The following is a 23,719-nucleotide window of genomic DNA, read 5'->3' on the forward strand; positions in this document are numbered from 1 at the left end:
CTGTTTTGACGCAAAATAGCGAGCACCAGCCTATCTAGTCCGTGCTGGCAAAATAAACCAATTCATGCAGGCATCAGGGGCTTATCTAGCCAGCAAAGCATGCTCCGGGCCCAAGCACAGCACACATTGCTCGTGCCCATCCTCTAACGGCATAGGAATGCCACATTCCAGGCACGTTTGGGACGTATGGGCTGCCATAGTTCAGATCAAGCAAGGGGGCGGGGCCACACGCTAACCAGGAAGTAGCAAACAGGTAGCCGGCACAAGCCGCAACCTAAATTCCCCTTTCACCTTTCACCACTATGAAACAGAAGCAATAAACAGTGAAAGTGTATGCTTGGAACTGTGACCCCTTGTTTTTTACTGCAGCCGAGATACAAGCGGAGTCCCGCTGGCCGCGTTAACCCTGGCTTTGGGCAATACGCCAGACAGGCTAACAGACCAGAGAATGCTCACTCGCTGGCCAAGGTCCCAGCGGCGCGTAAGCCTGCGAAAGCGGGCAACTGGGGCTGAGGGAGACCAGCTAAGGGAAGGGAGAGGCAGCGCCCAGGGAGGCGCTCACGGACGCACACACACAGCACTCTCGAAGGTAATTCAATCACATGCACAACGCAAGTGGAGATCAAACGATCACCAGTGTCATGTCTGCACAGCTGTTTTATACGTAATCTGTCAGGTGTGGCCAGGAGAGCTGGAGTGTCTTAAAGAAATAGCCACACGCCATGACCAAGAGGGGTCATACCCCGTACATATAGAATATGTAACGGAGTGGAGAGACAGTCTCGATATGCTGGAGAACACACATTTTGGACACCATCTGATCTCTGCAGGTACAATAGGTAGGCCCACAGATTGCTAATCCACTACCACTGCTAATTTCCCATTGCCCTGCAATATACAGGGAGTGCAGAATTATTAGGCAAATGAGTATTTTGTCCACATCATCCTCTTCATGCATGTTGTCTTACTCCAAGCTGTATAGGCTCGAAAGCCTACTACCAATTTAGCATATTAGGTGAAGTGCATCTCTGTAATGAGAAGGGGTGTGGTCTAATGACATCAACACCCTATATCACGTGTGCATAATTATTAGGCAACTTCCTTTCCTTTGGCAAAATGGGTCAAAAGAAGGACTTGACAGGCTCAGAAAAGTCAAAAATAGTGAGATATCTTGCAGAGGGATGCAGCAGTCTTAAAATTGCAAAGCTTCTGAAGCGTGATCATCGAACAATCAAGCGTTTCATTCAAAATAGTCAACAGGGTCGCAAGAAGCGTGTGGAAAAACCAAGGCGCAAAATAACTGCCCATGAACTGAGAAAAGTCAAGCGTGCAGCTGCCAAGATGCCACTTGCCACCAGTTTGGCCATATTTCAGAGCTGCAACATCACTGGAGTGCCCAAAAGCACAAGGTGTGCAATACTCAGAGACATGGCCAAGGTAAGAAAGGCTGAAAGACGACCACCACTGAACAAGACACACAAGCTGAAATGTCAAGACTAAGCCAAGAAATATCTCAAGACTGATTTTTCTAAGGTTTTATGGACTGATGAAATGAAAGTGAATCTTGATGGGCCAGATGGATGGGCCCGTGGCTGGATTGGTAAAGGGCAGAGAGCTCCAGTCCGACTCAGACGCCAGCAAGGTGGAGGTGGAGTACTGGTTTGGGCTGGTATCATCAAAGATGAGCTTGTGGGCCTTTTCGGGTTGAGGATGGAGTCAAGCTCAACTCCCAGTCCTACTGCCAGTTTCTGGAAGACACCTTCTTCAAGCAGTGGTACAGGAAGAAGTCTGCATCCTTCAAGAAAAACATGATTTTCATGCAGGGCAATGCTCTATCACACGCGTCCAAGTACTCCACAGCGTGGCTGGCAAGAAAGGGTATAAAAGAAGAAAAACTAATGACATGGCCTCCTTGTTCACCTGATCTGAACCCCATTGAGAACCTGTGGTCCATCATCAAATGTGAGATTTACAAGGAGGGAAAACAGTGCACCTCTCTGAACAGTGTCTGGGAGGCTGTGGTTGCTGCTGCACGCAATGTTGATGGTGAACAGATCAAAACACTGACAGAATCCATGGATGGCAGGCTTTTGAGTGTCCTTGCAAAGAAAGGTGGCTATATTGGTCGCTGATTTGTTTTTGTTTTGTTTTTGAATGTCAGAAATGTATATTTGTGAATGTGGAGATGTTATATTGGTTTCACTGGTAAAAATAAATAATTGAAATGGGTATATATTTGTTTTTTGTTAAGTTGCCTAATAATTATGCACAGTAATAGTCACCTGCACACACAGATATCCCCCTAAAATAGCTAAAACTGAAAACAAACTAAAAACTACTTCCAAAAACATTCAGCTTTGATATTATTGAGTTTTTTGGGGTTCATTGAGAACATGGTTGTTGTTCAATAATAAAATTATTCCTCAAAAATACAACTTGCCTAATAATTCTGCACTCCCTGTAGCAGCTCTGCTACCTTTTTAAGCCGGGCACTTAGGGACAAACTAAGCCTCCTGACATCTGACCCACGTTAAACTCATGGACTGAACATACACACACCCACAACCACCTACACACACACACAATGGACAACCGTACCCTCAAACACACAATAATAACATGGACTGAACCACCACTCACAACCACTAGCACTTTATATAGCCTCTGTAGAAATTATCCACATATCTCACTTATCTTAACTGCACTACTGTATAGTTCTGTGTAAATAATCATTCTGTACATACAATAATTTTTAATCCTACAACTGTTCATAACTTGCATAGTTCACATTTCTGTATAGCTGTATATCTCATATTTCTGTATAGTTTTTTATTTCATATTTATATCCTGTTCATAGCCTGTACATAGCTTGTACTCACTACAGCCTGTACATACTTATAGTTATAGAATATTCATAACATACTTCATACCGTGTACATTATAACATACCATAATAGACCCATTTCTGTAATATACTTACATATCTATATTATTGCTAATATATATTGTAATATATCTATATCATGGCTAAAGCACTTCTGGATGGATGCAAACTGCATTTCGTAGCCCTGTACCTGTGACATGTGCAATGACAATAAAGTTGAATTCTATTCTATTCTATTCTATTCTAAACCACATTTAGTCTTTGTAATTTGAAGCTAAATAAAAGTTAACACTCGACAACAATAACTCGTGCCTACAGCAGAAGTGGATATTGGGTACATAAGGGCCTCCTTTATTACAGAGGTTGGTTGCATCTTTCAGCTATAAATCTCAATCAGCTCTTGGATGGTTAGAGCCACAACATGTGCTTATTGTAAATCAATGTGTTCTGCAGCACAACGGTATACATAAAAGCCCAAATTATGAATTTAAGACAAATGAAAACAAAATCAGCATCATTGATCCTGTGTTCTTTATACATCTGAAGGCAGTTTGCGCATCAACTTGTGTCATATCTGCAGATGGAAAAATTCCCAGCTGTTTTGCTTCAGGATGTTTGTGCAGTATTGGCCAGGATCCTGCACAAGTGCCCACTATCCACGTTTACCATCTGAGCCAGTTCTCTCCATACACAACACAAAAATTTTAATGTTCTGCTATAAAAAGTGTCAGGTATTAAATCTCAGACTTTGTTTTTGTCATAATTGTTGGTGGGTGGATCTGTTACCCTTTGTTCTTTCGAGATGGGATTTATTTCTACAGGTTCTCTGTGTAGAAATATTAAACCCTTTTATTTATTAAAAATTTTTTCTCTAACCTTTGACCTTGAAAAAACTAGACTTTGGGGGGTTTTTTTTGGTTTTTTAAACAGAATAGGGATGTCCATCTCCCGGCCTCAAAGGCCGGTGTCCTGCAGGTTTAAGATATTACCCTGGGTCAACACACCTGAATCAAATGATTAGTTCATTACCAGACCAGGAACTTCAAGACATGTTAAGGAGGTAATTTAGCCATTTAAATAAGCTGTGTTGGATCAAGGACACATCTAAAACATCCAGGACACCAGCCCTTGAGGCCTGGAGTTGGAGACCCCTGGTCTAGAATAATTTGTCGTTTAATTTCTACGTAAAGGACTTTTTTTAAGAATATGGTTTTTATCCTCTTAATCGAGTCCTATGAATCAGTGCCTCTCTCAATACTCTCTTACAGCACGCTGTACTAGATAAGGTTACCCCTGAAAGGCTCTTAACACAAAACAGCATTTGACATGCTGTGAATGAGACTGAGGCTAATGTAGACGGGATCCGAGCAGCTCCCATGACTGGCTGCAAAACAGGAAGGTTCAAGCCACTAATAACCTGCATGCTGTACACATGCTGTGTTCACTGGCTTAACAAAAGTGATCGTTTTAAAACTGTGATTACATATTATTATAATATACTACATTGTCACTGTGTCCTGCACAGGTACAGCACACTCAGTCTCACTGCATTGTGGTGAGCAGAGTTAATGAGCCCATTCGTACTAAAGAAAAAGTTTATTCAAATCTCAGGAGGCTGACGGCAGAGAAACCTGCAGCATGTGGACTTGAGGAGCACACAGGGACGCTGCACTGCAAGTGTGTGCGCCATTTAGTTTTTCCTCCTGTCTGCCTCCAGGGGCATCGATAGACTGGAGGTTACTTCGAGACACATGGCAGTTACGGAGGTTAAAGAGTGAAATCCCAGAAGAATTGGAATGAGAAATGGCCTCGCTTCAAAAACTCACCATGGAGGTTCAGTTTAAGCAGAGCCAGAACTAATGTCACTGGTTTGATTATATTCTGCTGGGCAGCTGGGCAGAGCCACAGAGTCAAGACTAGCAGGAATACACTGTGTGGCAAGCTGCAGGCCAGTTTCAGTACTTAGAAAAACACATGCTGTGGGTAAGACTTTAAAAGGCTACGAAAAGGGCTTTGAAATGGCACATTGTGATCTGGTGTAAGTAAAGCCAACCGAAAATGTGTAATGAAGAATTACTGTAAATGCATGAAAGAGGAAATTACTTTAGAGTATGAGAAATTATCTTTTGTGACCTAAGGTTTTTTTTTACTATTTAATAAGGGACAGAACATTTTATTGTATTGTATCTATACATGCAGTTTATCTAAACATTCAGATGTTTAGTTATAATCTTGAATAAAGTGTTAATAGCTGTATAAAAGCTCTAACTTTAGAAGTTTTGGGTTGCTTGTAGCTTTAGTATCGATTGGCGAGGAAGTGTTTTTAAGTCTGTTTAAAGAGAGTCTTTCAGAGTCATTAAAGACAAATGAAGCTGGGACAAAAGCCCAAATAAATCAACAAAAAAGGCAGTCTGGAAAATCCCAGACTAAATTCCCTTTTCACTTTTCCCACAGTTATTAATTTCTCCTCATTTTTACAGCTCAAAATCTCAATTTTCAAACCAATGAAAACAAAGAATAAAACTGAGAATATTTAGTTGATATTTTTGAGGTTGGTGTGCAGTGGTGCAGCAGTGTGTTCCTCGATCAGCTGACGATTGGTTGTGGGAGGTTGCCGGAAGTTGTTGGTCAAAGTGCTGCTCCAAAAACCTGCGGTTGCTTCGATCGTTAGCAAATTGTTGTCATTGCCTGTAGTTTGCATGGAAGATGTCTGCACACTGTTGCAAATTACTTGAGGTGCAATGACTTGGAAAAACTGTGATGCAAACCAAAAACAGGCTTTTCACCTTCAGGGTAAGCCGTACTCTTTGTGCATGTGGTTCCAGCTGTGAGGCACAGCTTTTACTTTAAAAGGGAATGCTGTAAAAAGTTTGTGAGTAGAAGTAGTTAAAAGTGCACAGAATAAAGTGCTGTAAATATTGCTTGCCGTCTGGGTACCACTAAAAGTGCTTTATTCTATGGTAACAATAAAACTCAAAGTAGTATGGAAACTAAAAGAGTAATGACCAAACTGACTCTGGAAGTAGTTTGATAACAAAAACTTTTAAACTAATTAAAGGTATAAAAGCATAACAACTCTTTCCTAATATAAAGTGCTCACCATGCTGCAGTGTAAGCTAGTACCTGCAGGTGCAGCAAATTCATGCTGTGTTTCGGTCACTATCTCCTTGCAGTGATTGCTGCCACATGTTGGCTTTAAGATGAGCAAACAGCTCTGCAGTCATGGTGCCCATAAGTAAGCACCATCTACATCAGTCTGGGGGGAGTTTGTAATGTTTACACCACAGCTTAGCTCCTGTGAACAACTCTGCGATGCTGCTAATTGGCACAGAGATGAATGCGTCCTTCCTGCTTCACGTGCGTGCATGCCTGAAATAACAGCCTTGAATGGCACTGGATTTGTGTGTAAAAATAAGTCTATATTTGGGGTGGAGGTTGACAGCTGTTGTCATGGGGACAGGGCTTTGGGAGATGCTCCTGAGTATCATTACTCCCAGTTCATTGTGCTGACACCATCTGTAGTCTTATATCCAGCCTACACGGATCACAGTGTGCACATTTTGGGTCTGTAATCCTTAAATCATCAGCACACACAAAGCTGTTTCTTTTTCTTTTTTGCTTCTATGAAACAAGAATAGCTGATTTCCTGAGACAGGAGCCATATGTTGTTCCGCTAATCACTGAAATAGGCTTTTTCTCATGTAGGCATTAAAGAATGCTTAAGCTGAGGTTTACTTTGGTTGATTGCAGATTATGTTTGAAAGTTTTGTTCCAGAACAAGTGGCTTTTATTATAAAAATAAAGAGGCTTGAACAGTCCTGAAAGTTACTGCAGGTTTGAGTGGAATGAATTTGCATTCCTTCAAATGAAATAAGTTCAAAGCTGCACTAATAGGTACCAGCTTCTTCCTAGGATTTGTCCTCATTATGGAAGCCTTTGATTATTTACTTCAAAATAAAAGACTTTATGGATTTGTATTAAATGTGAATTGAATGACTGTTCAGAAATTTGCAGCAGAATAATTTTACAGCACACATTTTCACTTTCAATAAAAAACAAGGATTGGATGCACAAATGTATTTATTTATTTTGGATTTATTTTGATTTATTTTGGATTTTCTTGCATCCACATAAGCTCAAAAATACATACACTGCCACTAATGTTTGGTTAAATCTCTTTAAGTTGCACCTTGACCAGAAGTTTTTGGTAGCCATGGACCAGTTTCTGGCATAATTCTGGCTGGATATTTGGCCACTCTCTTTCACAGAATTACTGGAGTTCATTTTAATTAGTTGGTTTCCTGGCAAACACCGGCTTTTAGGCAGTCCACAAATTTTCAGTAAGGTTGAGGTCGGGGTTTTGGAAAGGCTATTCCAAAAGTTTAAGGTTAAGCTGCTTTATCCATTCTTTAACATTCTTTTAACAGTCTAGATGTTTATCTTAGATGAAGTTGGAGAATTCTGAAGCCATCCTCCATTATTCCACCTACCCTGTGTGACATATCAGTACCAGCAAAACAACCCCAGAGCATAATGCTACCACCACCATGCTTGAGAGTTAGTATAATTTTCTTAGGTTTGAAGTCTTCACCTTTTACTCCTCCAAACATACCTCCTGTCCTATTTACACCTATTGTGGCCAAAAAGTTCAGTCTTTGTCTCATCTGACCATGAAACCAGAAGACATTTGGCTCGTCCATGTGGGCAGCTCCAGTTCTCAGTCAAGTTTGACGGTGTTGATTTTGGATCAGGGCCTTCTTTCTTGGTCGCACCATCACAGTCTATGGTGAAGGCAGACTTGACCCTCGGTGGGTCCTAAGAAATTTCCTCTCATCTGAGGGTGACAGTTTAAGCCTCCTTCCAGACTTTGGCAAAGTGATGACACATCTGAAAAACTTGTATTTATGTACAATTGTTTGAACTGATGAAGAGAAATGGCTCCAAGAGACTTTCCCAACTTTGTAAATCTACAATTCTCCTTCTTTTATTAATGTTTAATATCTGGCCATTTTAACAGGTGAACTGCTCCCTTTTGGAGATGGCTCTTTGTGTTGGTTTTTGGCACTTCCACATTAGCATCATTTTTTGTTCCATAAGTTGCCCCTTGATTGATTCTCTTTTCTTAAATTTTAAGTAGCTGATTGTTAGAAGTCACTTAACTTCAGCTTCTATCTACTAAAATGGATCGACTGGGGGGATAAAACTGTGTCCTAACATGCTTGATTCTTGGAAATCCTGATTGTGATTCAATCTGCTGACTCCTCGTTGAAGATTATGATGCAGATGTGGCAGCAGTGGTACAAACACACCTAAACACTGCCAACTGTGAAAGAACTTACTGTTGGCCATCTGAGAGCACCTACTTTTAAAAACCCGCAAAAATCAGGATTATTTCCAGTCCTTTAAGAGATAAAGAGAAGTACATATTAATAATAATAAAACACTTATTGTAGACAGCTTTGGTAGAACAATAAACCACAGTTTGTTTCTTCTGAGTTACCCAGTAAAGCAGTGATACAGCAGTAAGACCCTGCAAAGCTCCTTCCACATCGATCATCAGCAGATGATTATGCTAATTTTCCTGCTGGGATGTGCACTTTTACAGGATTTTGTTTTAAGAATCACCCCCCAGAGGAAAGGTCTTCAACATTTCACTGAGTTATTACGGAGGTTAATTAACAGGCTGGCCACAGCAGAAAAATGAAGGTTATTTCTGGGCAGTAACTGCTCACATTTTGAGCACATTAAGGCACCGAGTCAAATTAAATAAATATTACTGTTGTAAATGTCACATACAGAAGAATAATGAAAGCTTGAGCGGATACAACTCACAGTCATGAAAAAACTTCTTTAGATTTTCTATTTATGAGAAATATCTCTGTAAAATGCGACATCGGTGCAACATTCAAACATCTCTTCCTCCTGGAGCTCAGATTATTTCCGCGGTGTCAATTTTGCGTCTTGGTTGATGAATTATTGACCTTTGCCTTCTCCACCGGTGTCTCTGGCCGTTTCGTCACAGAGCAGTAATAACTCGAAGCAACAATATTGCCAAACCCATAAAGGGCCAGAATTGGAAGAAAATGAAAAGAAATAAATAATAGAAAATGAATTTATAAAAGATGGAAAGATAAAACTCCTATAAGCCTGAGACGTTTTTCATCTTTGAGGTGCAATCATCATATAACCCCAAAGGCTCAGTTTTGTGATTGAAGATTACAGCGAGAAACTTGACAGCAGCCGGATGAAATTTTCAACATGGTTTTTGTAATTGCGATGACCAAACCTTGTGTGTGCATTCTTTCAAAGAAGAACTCGCACACTGGGAAAGTTGAACATTAAACAGATTCACGGTAGGTGCTGCTGCTAACAGCAGGCTGTGATTTTTTCCATCGAGGCCAGAGGGATGGGAGGGCTGCTGTCAAAACTGAGGGGTTGCTTTTGCTGTCATTCCAACCATGACAGCCTGGACACATCAAGAGAACTGGCCCGCTGGAGCTCAAACAGCTGCGCCAGTCATCGATTCCCTCACTTGCCTCCTGCTAGCGTCAAACTACATCCTCTGAGTCGCTCCCTGATTTGTTGCAAACTCCACAACTTTCAGCATGTTCTCATGAAAATGGTCATTTAAGGATCATACCAACAAGGATCACCCTAAAACCGTGAACATGCACAGCTGCACGTCTGCAGCTTTAAAAGAAATCTTTCACTTTCATTATTGCACTCACTTGTACTGTGGTTTCAAATAAAGTACCATATTGTACTTAAGGATGCAGTAGACCCCAGTACTGCCTTTGCATCTTTGGCAGGGGGTTCTCATGTTTACACATATGGTTCCTGCAGGAATTTAGCATAAGAAGATCATATTGAACCTCTGGAGAGGGGGTTAGCAGTAGAAGCGCTGAGCCTCCGACCTTGGGTTGAATTTGCTGTGATGTCCACTCCTGGGAAGAATGTGGAATTATTAAAATGCATCTGAATGCTCCAGACCAGCAAACTGCCCAAAACTTCCACATTTATAGAGATGCTCACACGTTCCGATGACCAATAATCAAATACATTAGATTAGCAGCACCCGGCTGCTACTTTCGTTCCTACTTCCTATGGAAGCAGTAACGGTGTACTCGGTTTTTCATAGGGCTGCAGAGAGTCCTGTGAAAACCTTGTTTTTAACATGACTCTGCACAGTATTCGAGTAAAAATCCCAAAGTGGTGTGCAATCTTATATACAAAATGACACATCTATAAGTTGAAGCCTAAAAACATCATTAAATATTGATCTCACCCATTCAAAAAGTGCTGAAACAAGACATTACAGACTATAAGATATTTGGAAATGTTAGATGGTTTAGTCCGTGGAGGCTGCAAGCATCAAAATTACATCTCTGATAACCCCAAATACTTCGAAGTGCATATGGTTATGTATTTAAAACAAACTGGCTTCCCTTGTTTTAGTTATGCATCGCACTGCATTTGTGTTTGTAAAGTAAACTTACATGCAAATTCAAATACGCGCAGCTAAAAGTGTTTAATCTATAAAGTCATAACCTTAAAGATGTAATGTGGTGGATGATGTAATGCGGTGTTTCAGACACCTTTCTGGTGTTTCGTTCTGATTAACTGCTGTGATTTTGACTCCTTAGCACCGTGTGGTAAAACAACAACCAGCAGTGGAAAACAAAAGGCAGACCCACAGTCTCCACACCACAGAATTGGTTAATGAGTCAATAATGTGGTTTTCCTCTTCTCATTTCACACATCTGAGCACTCCGCCCACACATACCGACTGAAATAGCTGCCATCTAATGGTCCCGAGAAAACAAACAACACAGCGCATCCTCTCGTCTTTGGAGAGCAATTTCTCTTCAAACTGCGTACAGCAAGCAACATCATGACTCTCTATTTGCACCAAATGAAGTCACATTCATCATTTCAAACGGAGAATCAGTGGCCCGGGATTGGAGGAAAAGCCCGAAATGTAAAAACTTTATTGTGATTATGAGTGAAATTTCTCCACAATTACTAAATGGATTGTCATAAAATTTGATGCAGACATTTATTCTCCCATCGGGGTAACGGTGATCCTCTGACTTTCTGTCCCATATTTATTCCCAGGATGTCAAATAGTGGAGTTTTCTCAAAGCCATCGCTGTGCCACATTTACAAACAAGGTAGCTTATTTCAGTTTTATTTATATAGTGCATGAACCCTCCCTCCGCCTCCCTTTGAACAAGCACTTTGGTGACAGTGGGAAGGAAAAACTCCCATTTAACAGAGAAATGTCCATCAGAACCAGGATGAGGGCGAGGCGGCCATCTGCTGTGACTGGTTGGGGTGAGGGGAGGAAGACTAGTCGAAGACCTGCTGTGGAGCTCAAAGTGTATCTGCATTTAAGCACACCGGGCTCTTCATCTAAAGGGTCATGTTTTAATCCCGCACATTTTCAAACATAACTATTTTCAAGTGCCCAAAAATGAGCAAAAGCAAAAAAAACAAAAACAAAAACAAAAACAAAAAGTGAGCAAACAGTAAATGAATCTGTAAATAAACCAAAGCACCAAGATTCAAACCGGAGTCAAATTCTGAGTCACAGGTTTCTCAATCAACTCTTTCATCTCCACTCTCAAGCTCCTTATGCTGACAGGACTGTTATGTGTATAACCGCAGCCCCAAAGCGCATCTTGTGCATCAAATCATTGTGAAGATGAGCCCGGTATCAAAATGTAGGTTTAAGGGTCGCATCACTGTGTGGTACATGTGATGTGACCCTTACGTTTACCCAAGATGCAATGCAAAGGTTTTTCTCAAGTGAATTCTCAAAAAAAGTGTGTATGTGTGTGTGAGAGGCTTTATGATTCATGTTTGTCTGTACCAAACATCAGTTGCATTTGTTGCATTTTACCAGGATAAATAAAGGATGATGATAATAAGTGAAAATAATAATACACAAAGTTGGTTAGAGAAGAAACTGCTAACAAAAACAAGACTTCAGCTTTAGATTGTGACAGTTGGAGTGGGTGTAAAACTAATTTGGTTGCAATTATTTGAAGATGTTTTTTTGCTACTCCACAAATAAATATATTTACCATTTGGTTCAGTGGCTAATTAGACAGAATATTCTCACAGTTTTATCTTTTGATAGTTTCTGTCATGTTATTTCATCAAGGTCAGATAAAAAGTTGTATTAATGCGAGATTCTTTCCTATTTTTGTATTTTGCAGACGGCCGATGCAAACACAGCCACCTCCAAGTCAAACGTGTTGCATCTGCAGCCATCATGGCCACCAGCTGAATGAATCTGCAGCTGCGGCGTGAGCAGATGGAAACCTGACATCTGCCACCATGCTGTAAGGCAGCGGTTGGCGACGACTGGCCTTTTCATTGATAGTTTGGGGGGGGGGGTTCGGTAATATTTGATTTTTGTATGTTCCACCACTGGATGAAACAGAACTTATTTATTTGTTGTGGTACTGGCACAACAAGCGGCCCTTAAGCGGCCCAAAGTGTGCTAAGAAAATATCCCCACACCATGACATCACCACGAGCAGCCTGAACTGTTGATACAAAGCAGGATGGTTGTTCACATTTTGACTCTACTTCCTGAATATTGCAGTAAAAATCGAGACTCGTCAAACCCAGCAACATTTTTTGAATCTTCTGCCGTCCACCTCTTGTGTAATCTTGAAGAATTTACAGAAAGCCCAAAAATTAAACTGCCTCCATTTACTGGTGAGTTCGAAAGCATAAATTAGGAATTCAGTGAAGGAGACATCTGGATGTTCACTTTGAAAAGTCACTTGATGTTTTAATATTTTTATATTTTGTTATATTTGTAGCATTTGAGATGTTTTGGGTCACCGCTGTTTTGATCAGGTCTCGCTTGTAAAAGTCATCTCAGTGGACTTCCTGGTTACATAACAATAATGCAAATATGCGGCGTCTTCTGCTGCTGTGTGTTCACAGATACTCTTCTGCATACCTTGGTTACATTTAACTGTATCTTTGAACTAATCCTTCCCTTCAGCTCGAAGTCATCCTCCTCTGACCTCTAACATCAACAAGGTCTGGTATTTTCTTTTTCAGGCCATCCTCTGGATATAGCATGCAATTTTCCAGCAGAAGCATCCCTAAGGTTCACAAAACCACTTAAAATATCTACAAGCCTAAATGCACAGCGTTCTTGCCAAGTGACTGACTGGCTGATTAGATGTGTTTGCAGGCAGCTGAAGAGGAGTACCTTACAAAGTGGCAGCTGAGTACAGATTGATCTAATGGCCTGTGTATTCTAATGTGCATTTTACATTTTTTGTCTACGTTAAATAAACAAAATCGATGGCAGCCTTCCAAATCCAAAGAAATCCAATCAACACGGCACCAGAAGCACTTTTAAAGGCATTTATTGATGAAATACACACTTAGGTTTTGACAAAAGCTTCTGTAGTTTTGTATGAAAGAAATTCCAGCCCCAAAACTCCTTGAATTAAATGACAGTGGAGACCAACTCATTACATGTGCAATAAATAACAATAATACAAAAGGAGGCAAGGAAAAGGACACCAGAATAAGAGTCTGTGTTAACCTGAAAGCAAACCAAAACCCAAAAAGAAAAAAAAAGTCTGGGGTATTTGTGACAAGAAGAGCGGCGGAGCAGGAAAACAAGAAGAGACTAAAATAAAATCCAGTCGTTTGAATTTTGGGTGCATTAGTGTATGTTCTGAGATTCCCTGGTCACCCTCAGGACCAGAAGGCATTTAGTGACCTGAGGACCTGACTGGAAAAAGAAAAATCATTTCAAAATTTGTAAAAAAGGCTGGAACCATCTGGGAACTGTATATTGCACGTTTTCCTTGCCAATACAATAACCACATTGCCACATTCATACCTTTTTTTTCTTCTTTTTTTTTTTTTTAATAAACTTGACCTAATGAATACGACCCATGTGTTTTGTCACACATTGCGAAGACGACACTTTATTTAATATGAAAGAGGGGGAATGAGTCATAATTTAAGCCATTTTTCCTGTACGAGTCTGCTCAGTTTCACAAAGAAAAGGGGAAAAAAACTGCAAAATTATGAGCAAGAGCATAAATCTCAAACACTTAAAAACTACTGCAGAGGTCACTTTTTCAGCATAAATAAATATTTATACAAAACTGGACAGATCAGGTGATAACATCAGGGGAATGTCACTGTGAGATTTAGTAGCAGATGACTGATTCGTTCTGAGTTGCTAAAGCTGATAGTTTGGAGTCGTTCGCAACTGCTGCGCCTTTGCAAATGAGACTTTGTTGCCCCGATCGGCAGTGAACAATCACCCGAAGCAGCAAAACAATCCATAATTTAAGCAGACATTTGCTCTTCAAACTGTACCACCTGTGGCAGCGTGACGCTGTGCCCTCGAGGGCTGCCGGCTCCAAAATGCTCTGAAGAGACACCCCGGCCAAATGAAATCTATATTTTTTTGGACCGTTTCAGTTCACGTGGCTCATACGAGTGAGGTCTCAGTCTCTACTGCACACAAAGCCAGCCTGTGAGATTGAGTTCTCTGCAAGGCGCAGCAAACGAGGGAGAAAGAGAGCTGGGTAACAAAGAAAGCTACCAGACTCCCAGAGTGGACGCTTATTACAGCAGAGTAAACACAGGAGAGCCATTTGAAGTTGCCAGAAATAATTCTGCTGCCAACAAGCCTGAAATGAAAGCGGCTGCCGCTGAGGAGGAAAGTTTCCGAGCTCAGAAAACTGTTCAAAGCGGCCTGAATAAACTGTTTACTCGTCTTCCCGTCATGGCGGTGGAGCAAACTCGCTCTGCTCAGACTCGACGGTCCACGTGAAGCGGCTAAACTTTGGCCGGGCTTCACCGAGATCCCAGCAGGAGCTAACAAACAGGCTGACAGGAGATCAGGGTCAAAGCAGAGATGAGCCAAAGACATTTCAGAGCAGATAGCAACACCATCCGCAGGCCTCCTGGAAGCCTCTTATCCTGCCTGTCAGGCATAGCAGCACTGATGTCTCAATGTTAGTCCTAATAAAAAGGCGAACATTGATCTGTTCTGGCACAAGATGCGGCCAGCATCATCTACACACGGGTGGCGAGAAGGTCGAACCTCCTGAGAGAAACGTGTAGACGAAAACACAACCAGCTGTACACGACTTTAAATTCATGGATGTTCTAGTCTTTCAGAGCCAATTATCTGTTAGAAATTGGAGTGAGACTCAATCGAACTCGGAGGCGCAAACATCTCACCAGTGAAGCCTGTAATAAGTGCGAGTTTCTCTTTGAGGCACGAAATTGCAGCTGGTGCACCCAATTTCTCACCACTTTTATTTTATTTTTCACAGCATCAGCCCCGTCACAGTCTATGACTTATTTAAAATTCCCTCTGTTTCCTTTCCAAAGTGAGCCCAGACAAGTAGGGAAACCCAATATTAAAGTAGGGAGGGGATCGAGCACCTTCTTCATCAGACGTCCAAGGACTGGAGCACGTACGGCGGCAGGAGAACGAGAGCTTCGCAACACAGTTCCTCCCTGTCTCTGAAGTTTGAAGTGTATAGTTGTTAGCACCATAGAGAGCACCAGCAGCAGAGACGCAGCCTGACCGCCACTGCGGCGAAGACCTCGCCCTTTCCACCTTTCCATCAGGTCACAGGGCTTTTAGAACTAAACAAGCACGAGAGGCAAAACAATTCTAATTTTGACGTAAAAGCTGCACACCATTGTCATATCCAAGAATTTTGCTCTTTGTGTGACAGAAAAAGCCTTGGAGTTGTTCTATTTGCGCTCATTAAATTTTATTTTTAGTTTTCATCGACACACAAATGCAACAGATCCAGAAGGTTTCATCAAGGTAAACTGCTCAAGGCTTTAGAGAGGATTCAGATTGAAACATTTGGAAAGACTTCATCGTAGCGAACGATGGCCAGGATGAGCACACTAACGATCAAAGCAGGGAAAAAGTGAATGTTTAAAGGTGGATGTGAAACACAAGGGCGTTTCCGGAGCAGTGTCCTGTGTTATACCTTTTCCGTTTGTAGTCGTGAGTACAGTAGCACCTTGTCGGATGTTTTACAGCTCAATCGCTGAATTACAGTAAAGAGATTTAATCAGTGACAACCAAACACGACGAGAACTCCAAACGAGTTGTGACAGCCGAACGGCAGAAAACACGATCACGATCTAGGACTGCAAACCAGAGGACTTAAAACACAGATCTCAGTGTCAGTGATAGCTCCGGGAAGCGTACTCGACACTCGTCCGAGTACTACGAAATAATCAGTATAAGCCTTTAAAACACCAAGTCTGCACTTACAAAGACATAATATCACACAGATATTACATTACGTTTGCAGGGATTAGTACAAACACAACACTCTTCCACGAGCTGAGAACATGGCCAGGCTCATTGTTTTTGGTTTTTAATCACTTTCTATGCATGCAAATTTATTGTAGCAAGTAGATTAAGAAGAACAAAGAGGAGGAGAAGAAATACCTGGAGAGGTATTTCTGGACAGGCCAATTCAAATTTCACCTTTTTTTTAAAAAAATAATAAAATATTGATTTACATAAAAACCATAAACAATGAGCACCCTACAAAAGGTAGCTGAATTAAGGTCCTTGAAACATAAAGGTTAGCACATGAATGAAGCATGCAGAAGGAGTTTTGGTAGAGCTGGTTTTGTACAGACCTGTAGGCTATAATGCATTTAATACACACGTCATAGGTCCTAACGAGTCCCTACACATTGCTTTGTCGGCCAATTTCAAATCACTCCGCCAGACTTTTGAGATCTGAAGATGCATAGGAACCCCGCACATGAGCGTACAGACAGACGGCTTGTTGTGGGGCGATACAACGCAAAAGCTGAACTGCCGTTTTTAATTACTGATAAGAGAAGTCAGTGAGGTAAGACTACTTGAGGTCTGACACGCTGCTCAGGGATCCAGTTGTGGTCAAAGACAGTTCGGTTCAGGATTTTTAGGGTTAAGACATTTTGCTTTTGACAGAACATCGGTTTTCTGCGTCACAAAGTTAAGAACGGCATGCTCCCGCATGAGGAACAATCCTCCTCAAGGTCAGAAACACACATCTATAAGCACCAAATGACCAAACAGCAGTCATTTCATTATCAAAATGTTCAAAAAAACCTCAGCCTCCTCGCTGAGAAACCTGAATTTGCACGATATTTCTTTCAAAAAGACTCATAAAATCGTCTTGTTAAGTCAACAATATTGAACACTGGCTACTCTGCAAAAAAGGAAAACAAAAAAAAGAAAAATCCAAGTTTTATACTGATTTTCCTTTTGTTTTGTGTGTGATTACAAGCCTAAAAATATTCACTTATCTTTCAGAAATGCTGTCGTATTGATGCGCTTAAAGACTTTGCACCTTTGCTCTCCAGCTGGCAGTGAGAACTAACCAAAGTAAAACCCAGAAATGGAAAATAGCGATATCGCTAACCTGCACTCATGTTTGCAGAACTGGCACATCTGCGACGTTTGAATCCATCTGAAGAGACGAGCTTGAAGTTTATAATAAATGTCACTTCACTTCCATGTTCACCATAAAAAAGAAACTACGATAAGACCGTCACTGAGGCTGTTGAGATGAGGGAGTTGTCTGTATCTCTACATTTCTACCTTGCAGCTTCGGTAGCTCTGCAGTAAAAATGGAGCTGAAGGAAATGTCTGGAAGGATGGAGGGTGCCAAAAAACATCTACAGCTAGCAGCTCAAACCAAAAGCTGTAAACATGTGGGTGGTATGGGCATACACCTGCCTGGTGCTGCTGCCACTGAAAGACTGCAGAAACACAGGGACGGATATTAAGAGACTGCACGGTGGGTACCGAAAACAAAGTTTAAAAAATGAAACATCTTCCAGGCATTTACGGACATGAGTGTTTTATGTAATGTTAAAATGTGTTAATATAACTAAAATTAACAATAAATGTGTTCCACTGAAGGCAGGCGAGATGGGAAGGATGAGGTCGGGGTGAAGCTTTCTCCTTATCGGCCCCCTAAAAGTTCATCTATCAGGGCAAAGGAACACATTTAGACCCCACATACACATAAATGGCAGAGGATTTGATATAGCTGTTTTGTGTCTTTCTCAGACAACATAAAAATGCATTTATATAATTTGATACTGATAGTGAGTCTGTCTTTAAAAATCCTAATTTATCACCTCTGGACATTTATTGCCCAACATATAGATAGCACTTCTGGGATCCACTCTCTTTTAACAGTCTAAAGTCTCTCTTCAATCTCTTTCTCTCTCTGTAATGACATTTTATGTACAATATTGGTATATAGAACATAAATAACTACACAAAAAATTAGCCTATTCACAATTGACAATTGAGAACCCAATAGCAAATTAGACAAAGCGACAAAATGAAATTTAAACCAAAAAAAAAGAAAGAAAAAAAAGGAAATCAGAGACTTGATAAACAGCTTAAAATTGATGCCTGTTATATAAATTTCTCCATATACTTTCTGTGCTCCCAAGACGTGTCGAGTGCAGTGTGAAAAGAACAAAACACCTTTTTATATTAAAAAAAAATCCTGTTCTCTGCTCAGTCATCACCTCAGGAGGATGAAGTCTGCATGGAGCTCGAAAAGACGGCCACACGATTCCCGACATCTTGTTTGCGTGTAAACAGAGCACCAGTAGTGTCTTGGTTCCGTGTGTCTCTTCTGTACAAAAGTATAAATATATGCTTTTTCTCCATATTTTTTTTCTTTTTTTTTCGTTCACATATGTAGGATGTAGCAGACCAGGGGGAAAAAATGGTTGTTTTAGTTTCTAAAAACACACGCCAGTGGTGCAGTGTCTGTGCTGGAGAGGCGGCCAGTTTGTGTCGGTTTGTCCCACTTTCCCTCCCCGTTAGATGGACGTTTGCTGGCTTGTGTTGACTTTTACCGTCGGGCGTTTGCTTGGTGTTGGTTGATCGTCTTTGCATAAATTAAAAAGGTTTCGGCACAGTCCGCGGCCACTGGGCCAGAAAGAAAAGTAAAAAAACAACCACTGTGTCCGTTGTAGCTACAGCAGATCCATCTTGGGTCTGTAATGGAGCAGGAGGGGGGATTTCTGCAAGGAACAAGCAAAACACAAGCTCGAGCAAAAGGCCTTAAACCATTCACAATTAGCTTATTAACTGCACTGAAGCATGGATTGGCTTAGAAAATATGATACTAATGTTTAAGTGCTATAGTTTAGGTTCTTCTACGAGAAATAACAGATTGACTAAATGGGTTTCCACCTACAGCAGAGACTTAGTTGTTGTACATTAACTGCTACAGGTGGAGACGTGATGTATCAACACATGTCTCTGTTTACGCTACTGTTAACTGGTACACAAATCTTTGAATATGGGGAAGTCGCTTTAAGAACATAATTTGTCCTCATTTTCAAGAAGCCTGAAGTTACACTCGATTAATTAAAAGAAGTCTAGTTTGCAGATTTGACTATAAAAATGTGAACTCAGTTTATTTTCCTAATAAATGATATTATTTTTAATTTTAAGCCAGTTTTTGACAGATTTCTACAGTCTGTGTGTTTTTGTTTTTACAGCAGGTGCTCTAATAAACTTATTACGTACTGTATAACTTCCAAACAAGCTTGAAAACTAATTGGGAGGACGTCCTTCTAGGAAGTTTTTTGTGACCTACGCTGCAAAACTGAAATTTCACTGGGTACTCATAAAGGCAGTTATATGGTATAGACTCTAGATGAGAAGATTACATCAGCCAGAGAAACCAAAGGACTGCTTCACTGCTGCAGCAAACACCTGTAGATATTTTGGCCAAACTCTGTGTTCAAATTCAGTTTTTCTTAAAAATCTAAGCACCATGTGTGTAAATGCTATTATTGTAGGGTCTACCTTACATTATAAAGCGCCTTGAGGTGACTGCCGTTTTAGTTTGGCGCTGTATAAATAAAACTGAATTGAATTAAACATGATATGCAGAAGGAATAACAGCAGCTAACAAGCAGCTTTGATAACTAGCTTTATCTAACGAGATGCTAACTGTTACTCATGTTGCTTGTGCTATCGGAGTTTATTTCTGGGGAAAAGCCGCCAATATTAGCTGATTATATCAATGCATGAACGGTCTGTAGTCAGCTGATTAGTTTTCAGTTGATAAGTATCCACATAGCAAAAACATTTCAGTGAAATTGATTCAAATGGATATTACCGGTAATACCAGTCTCAAACTCAGAACTCATTTGTCTTTTACCTTAAATCTCCATCTTGTAACAACAACAAATTTCAAAGTGTGGTCCTTCCCCAAGATTTCCTCGTTGCATAAAATGTCCAGCTGAGAAAAGAAGCAGAGAAACAAATTACTGAACGATATCTGACCCGATTTGTGCAAGAGTAGTTAGAGTAGTTAACAACATGACGTTAATATGAGCGGCGTATGCTGGAGGTCTCTGCTGCATCTGTTTAGTGCGAGGACAAAGTGAAAATCTACTATTTTTCCCTCTTTCTTTCTATTCTAACATCAGTGTTTCCTGGAGATGTAGCTGGGTGGGTGGATGGGTGAGTGGGGGGCTCATTTTGACATTGAGTGGCCCCTGGCACCCGCACAGAGAATCCAAAAGTTCGATACTGAACACGAGGCCGGCTCGCCAAATCTACCGCTCCCCCGTGAAGCCGGCATTGATATTCTTCTGAGCAGCTCCTCGCATCTGCATCTGCCAATCAATACTGAGAGGCACACAGGGAGGGAGAGAAAGTGAAGGCTGGGGAGGGACACTGCCACAGCGCCACCTGCTGGCTCTCACAGAGAGCACATTTTAAGGCTGGGAGGAGTTGAAACGGTCCAGGTCTGATTGGAGAATAAAATTCAGGGGAAGAATTTCATTCTCCAATCAGGTTTTCTGTCCGACAAAACAAAACAAAAACATAAATCTGAAATTGAGTTGTACAGCTGAGATGCTTTTTACCCTTAAACCCTGAAGAAACTTATTAAATCATCATTATCTAAACAGAGATGCTCACAATGAAAATCTGAAAAATGAGATGCTGAATGAAAAATATTAAAAAGCAATCTAAGAAGGAAACCAGAATCTGGCACACCAAAACCAATCGAAGGATAACTGTGATCTTCTGAATTTTGTTCTATGAGATTTTAAACCAAATGAATCATTTCTAGTGATGTTGGAAAACTTGTCCATTCATTTGCTACTTAAAGGGCTGAATTATTGAAATTCCTTATGAGGTTGTTCTAAAAGCTTCCTGACAAGCCTTCAGAGGTTTCCCTGAAATGTCACAGAGAGTATTAACAGGAATGAGTAAGAGAGTCATCTCACCCACATTAGTCTCTCTTCCTTGGCTTCCTGTTAAAACCACAATTTAATTTAATTTCTTGAATAATCGGGTCCCATCGTAACTTAAAGACCCCCAATAGAGCACTCATCCCTCTCAGACCCTCTGGCTTGTGTTTCCCGGAGCTCCTTAAAGTAGAACGGGAGGCAGAGCCTTCATCTTTCCAGTTTCTCACGCTGGATTTGGGACTCTTAAAATTAAGTTTGGCTTTTCACAGAGCTTATAGTTACAGCTGGATCAGCGATTGATTGCTGCCCGGGCCTAAGCCTGGTTGGACGTCTCTTCCTGTTTAAAGGGAGTTCTTCGTCTCCACAGCTGCCAAGTGCTTGGTTAATTTTCTATTATTAAATTTACAGTTTAAAGCATTCTGAGGCGACTGCTGTTGTGAACTAGTGCCATTGAACTGAAATCACACAAAGTTTAAAAAATGGATTAAACACAGCTAAACACAGGGACCGATTTTAGAGTGTGTAAAAAAAAGAAATAATGGATTTTTAAAAACACATCTCCTATATGTGAAACTTTAAGATTGGAAGATTAGCTTTTTCCAAGATATAGTCTTTTAAATGCCAACAAAAATGTGCTTATTCTTGTAGCACATTTATAATGCTTAATAATAAGAACAACATCTTTATTGTGTTTATATCGTCATCAAAGAAGACCTAACAAAATCTATTTGATTCCAGGAATCGATCCCTGATTTTCCTCCATTCTGGGCTTTCCTTTTATCCTCATTTCATCCGAATGGAAACACTTCCTGCAGAGACATTCAGATGGCTGACGTGGCCACAACGACGGGTTTACAAACATGATCAATGAGTAACTGGTGTACTGATCCCTGACAATGCTCTGCGCTCGGCTCTGCATTGAAAGCAGAAATCGTTTCAAACAACATCTTTTGATAGTCAGTAGATAGGACAACAATGGCTGGCTGGGAGAGCATCCGCCTCGCCAAAGCTGTGTTATGGAGGCCGACGATATGATGGAGCCTACCCACTCATCTCTGTGACAGCCAGTTTAAAAAAAAAAAGACACGGAGAAAACAGAAAAATCGACGACAAGGAGGCGACTGATGATTCAATCTAAAAATCCATCTGTCAAATTATCGCCTACTCCCCTCCACCCTCCCATCCCCCGCTGCTTATAACAGGGTGGTAACGATAATTAATAGAAAAATTAGATCTCATATGGGCTTGTTTCCTGCTAAATATAACAAACACAAAAGGCATTGTATGAGTCAGTACAGAAGAATTACAATAAAGTGACCTTTTATGCAATTTCTTGCAATTAACTAAAACTTTCTGATACGCAGGGCCCACACGGGCCAGCTGGTGCTCCAAAAACTTAAAACAAGCGCCAAGAATTAAGAGATTTGTTCCAATTTGCTACAAATCCATTTCTGGAAAAAGAAACACAATGTTTTTGTAAGAACAGGAATTAAAATGACTAAAAGCAGTAATCCACAATCTCAATGTTTAATCACAAACTACTGTAGGAATTATTGTAAAACTTCCTGGAAAGAAAGCCTGTAAGTGTCATGGTCCTGGGGTTTTGTGGAGTTTTTCGGTTTTGGATTTATAATGTTTGAAATGATGGTGTCAGGATGCGGGTCACGCCTCTAGCTGCTGGTCAGGCTGCTTGTGATCCTCAGGTTCTAGCTGCTTTTTCGCTTTAACCCACTTCTGAATCTGAACAATGTCAAAGATATTCCTGATATGACTGGGCAAAGAAGCCCCACCCACTTGCTGTTCAAACTTTCTGTTTACAAGGGGCAACTAGTGAAAATATAGTTGGTTTAAAGGGAGGGGGAGTAGCAAAAACAGCTCCTTTCAGACTGAAAATGGCCTTAAGGGTCTCACTGAGGCTCAGCATCAGATAACATGAGGATTAATTTAAACTCTAAGAACAAACATATGGAGCCATTTCTGTTCCTTTGTAATTAAGGCCAGTAGAAAGCTTCAAATGTACAGGTTAAGTCTAGCTTTGAGCAATAAAAGGACCAGAGTGATGCAGACTCTCAAGGTTATCAACATGGAGATAACAACCGCTGAGGGAGGAGTGTTTCCTCTTGAACTGCTTCCTTTACAGCTTTAATTTTACACTAAAACTACATTTAGTTCGTGACAGACTCATTTCCCTGTCATCATTGTGTTTCCCGGGCTGGTGGAGCGTGATATTATCTGTACCTCATTAAATGATGTCAGGTTAAGCTTTTTGGCAATGAACTTCTTGAGGTGGAGGACCGTGGCTTGTGCTGAACAGCGGATCCACTTGCGCTTCAGACCGCGAAGCTTGCTGCTGTTGCACTCCAAGCAGATGCTGACCTGTTAGGAGACAGAAGATGAGGATTTAAATCCTGCGTCCACTGAAGTGTGGGTACATGATCTTATCATTTTATAAGGCCATTAAAAACTGTTTCATGTTAAAGTGCTACAAGTGGAGATTTTTTAAATATAAGAGTGTTGTGAACAGGTTTTCAGACGGTATGAATGTTTGGATCCTTA

General features: G+C 40.8%; 1 protein-coding gene across 3 annotated transcripts in view; it reads right to left on the minus strand.

Annotated features, from left to right (window-relative positions):
• Positions 1-13,265: 13,265 nt before the first annotated feature.
• pcgf3 (polycomb group ring finger 3) overlaps positions 13,266-23,719 on the minus strand; it is a 67,477-nt gene continuing 57,023 nt past the window's right edge. For all 3 annotated transcript variants that reach the window (XM_003443371.5, XM_025909915.1, XM_019363716.2), the window contains 3 exons: positions 23,402-23,539; positions 20,122-20,202; positions 13,266-18,970 (listed from right to left, as the gene is read on the minus strand). In XM_003443371.5, the coding sequence (XP_003443419.2) occupies positions 18,923-18,970; positions 20,122-20,202; positions 23,402-23,539 (267 nt within the window). In that variant the 3' untranslated portion in view covers positions 13,266-18,922. The remainder of the gene's footprint in view (positions 18,971-20,121; positions 20,203-23,401; positions 23,540-23,719) is intronic.

The sequence above is a fragment of the Oreochromis niloticus genome, linkage group LG2 (assembly GCF_001858045.2).
Source record: "Oreochromis niloticus isolate F11D_XX linkage group LG2, O_niloticus_UMD_NMBU, whole genome shotgun sequence".
NCBI lineage: Eukaryota > Metazoa > Chordata > Actinopteri > Cichliformes > Cichlidae > Oreochromis > Oreochromis niloticus.